Below are 1,093 nucleotides of genomic sequence, written 5' to 3'. Positions count from 1 at the left end.
TTTTTTTCTCTCTACATCATAATCTTTTCTTTCTTGTAGGTGATGGGCATTATGCCAACCATCACGATTGAGAAGACCGATGGTTGCCATGTATACCTGAGCAAAGAGTCTCTGAACACAGAGATCATTTCAGCCAAGTCCTCAGAAATGAACATCCTCATCCCCAAAGAGGATGGAGAGTTTGTAGAGTGTCCTGTTCCTGAGCAGTTCAAGACGGTGATCAAGGGCCATTCCCTGGTCACTACATGTACCGAAAAGGCTGGTTAGAATCGGTAAAACAATGCTCATGTAGAAGTAGAAAATAAGAAAAGAGAGGATAATTTGGAACCTGGCACAATTAATTTACTTGATTTAAAACAAAATTGTATACATACACTAAGAAAACACATTTGAGGATTATTTATTGGTGCTTGATGTGAATAGTCATCCCAGGAAAGTGATTTTTTAAAGGATTTGTGAAAAATGGATTCAAGAAATGTCCAAATTTTGTAGTGGATTACAATTTGATTTATGTAGTTTTGATTAAAGAATTTTTCTCTTTTATAGAAGTAAAAGGTTTAGAAATGGCGAGTCCCAGGAATTTAAGGTTTAATAATGCAAGCACAAGAAAATTTGTATCAGCTTTTTATACAATCCCAAAATGATGCCAGTGTTACATTAAACATAATTTAAAATACAAATAAAGTATTTAAAAGGATTGGCACCAAATTATTTAGATGTTATGGCTTGATTTAGTAATTGCCATAGTGTGCAATGAGATAGAAAAACACAGTCATGAAATGAGACTTCCTCAGTTAAAATATAGAAAGGATCATGAATTTGTTAATAGTTCATCTAATTTGTGATTCCATTTCCCCCACCAAGTCAACAGTTAGCTCTAGACTGTATCAGTTATTTATCCAAAAAACAACAACATTAAAATCGAAAAGTTTGAAGCTTTTTTACTCATATGAATGTAAGACACAATGTTACTCAAGAGCACAAGTTATTTAGAACCAGTGTGATTCCTCCTCTAAATAGCCAAAGAATTGTTTGAAAAAATGCGTATGGATAAGGAATGTATGAGAAGAGAGATATTTATAACCTTTGTAAA

General features: G+C 33.2%; 1 protein-coding gene across 1 annotated transcript in view; it reads left to right on the top strand.

The window, feature by feature from the left end:
* LOC119587964 (adenylyl cyclase-associated protein 1-like) overlaps nucleotides 1-314 on the top strand; it is a gene marked incomplete at its 5' end in the record, with an annotated part of 6,943 nt that extends 6,629 nt beyond the window's left edge. The window contains 1 exon segment of the mRNA XM_037936678.1: nucleotides 40-314. Within this exon segment, the coding sequence (XP_037792606.1) occupies nucleotides 40-267 (228 nt within the window).
* Between the last annotated feature and the right edge of the window lie 779 nt (nucleotides 315-1,093).

This window comes from Penaeus monodon, chromosome 23, assembly GCF_015228065.2.
Source record: "Penaeus monodon isolate SGIC_2016 chromosome 23, NSTDA_Pmon_1, whole genome shotgun sequence".
Lineage (NCBI taxonomy): Eukaryota > Metazoa > Arthropoda > Malacostraca > Decapoda > Penaeidae > Penaeus > Penaeus monodon.
Note: the sequence above shows the minus strand (reverse complement) of the source record. Positions and strands in the feature narration are given on the sequence as shown.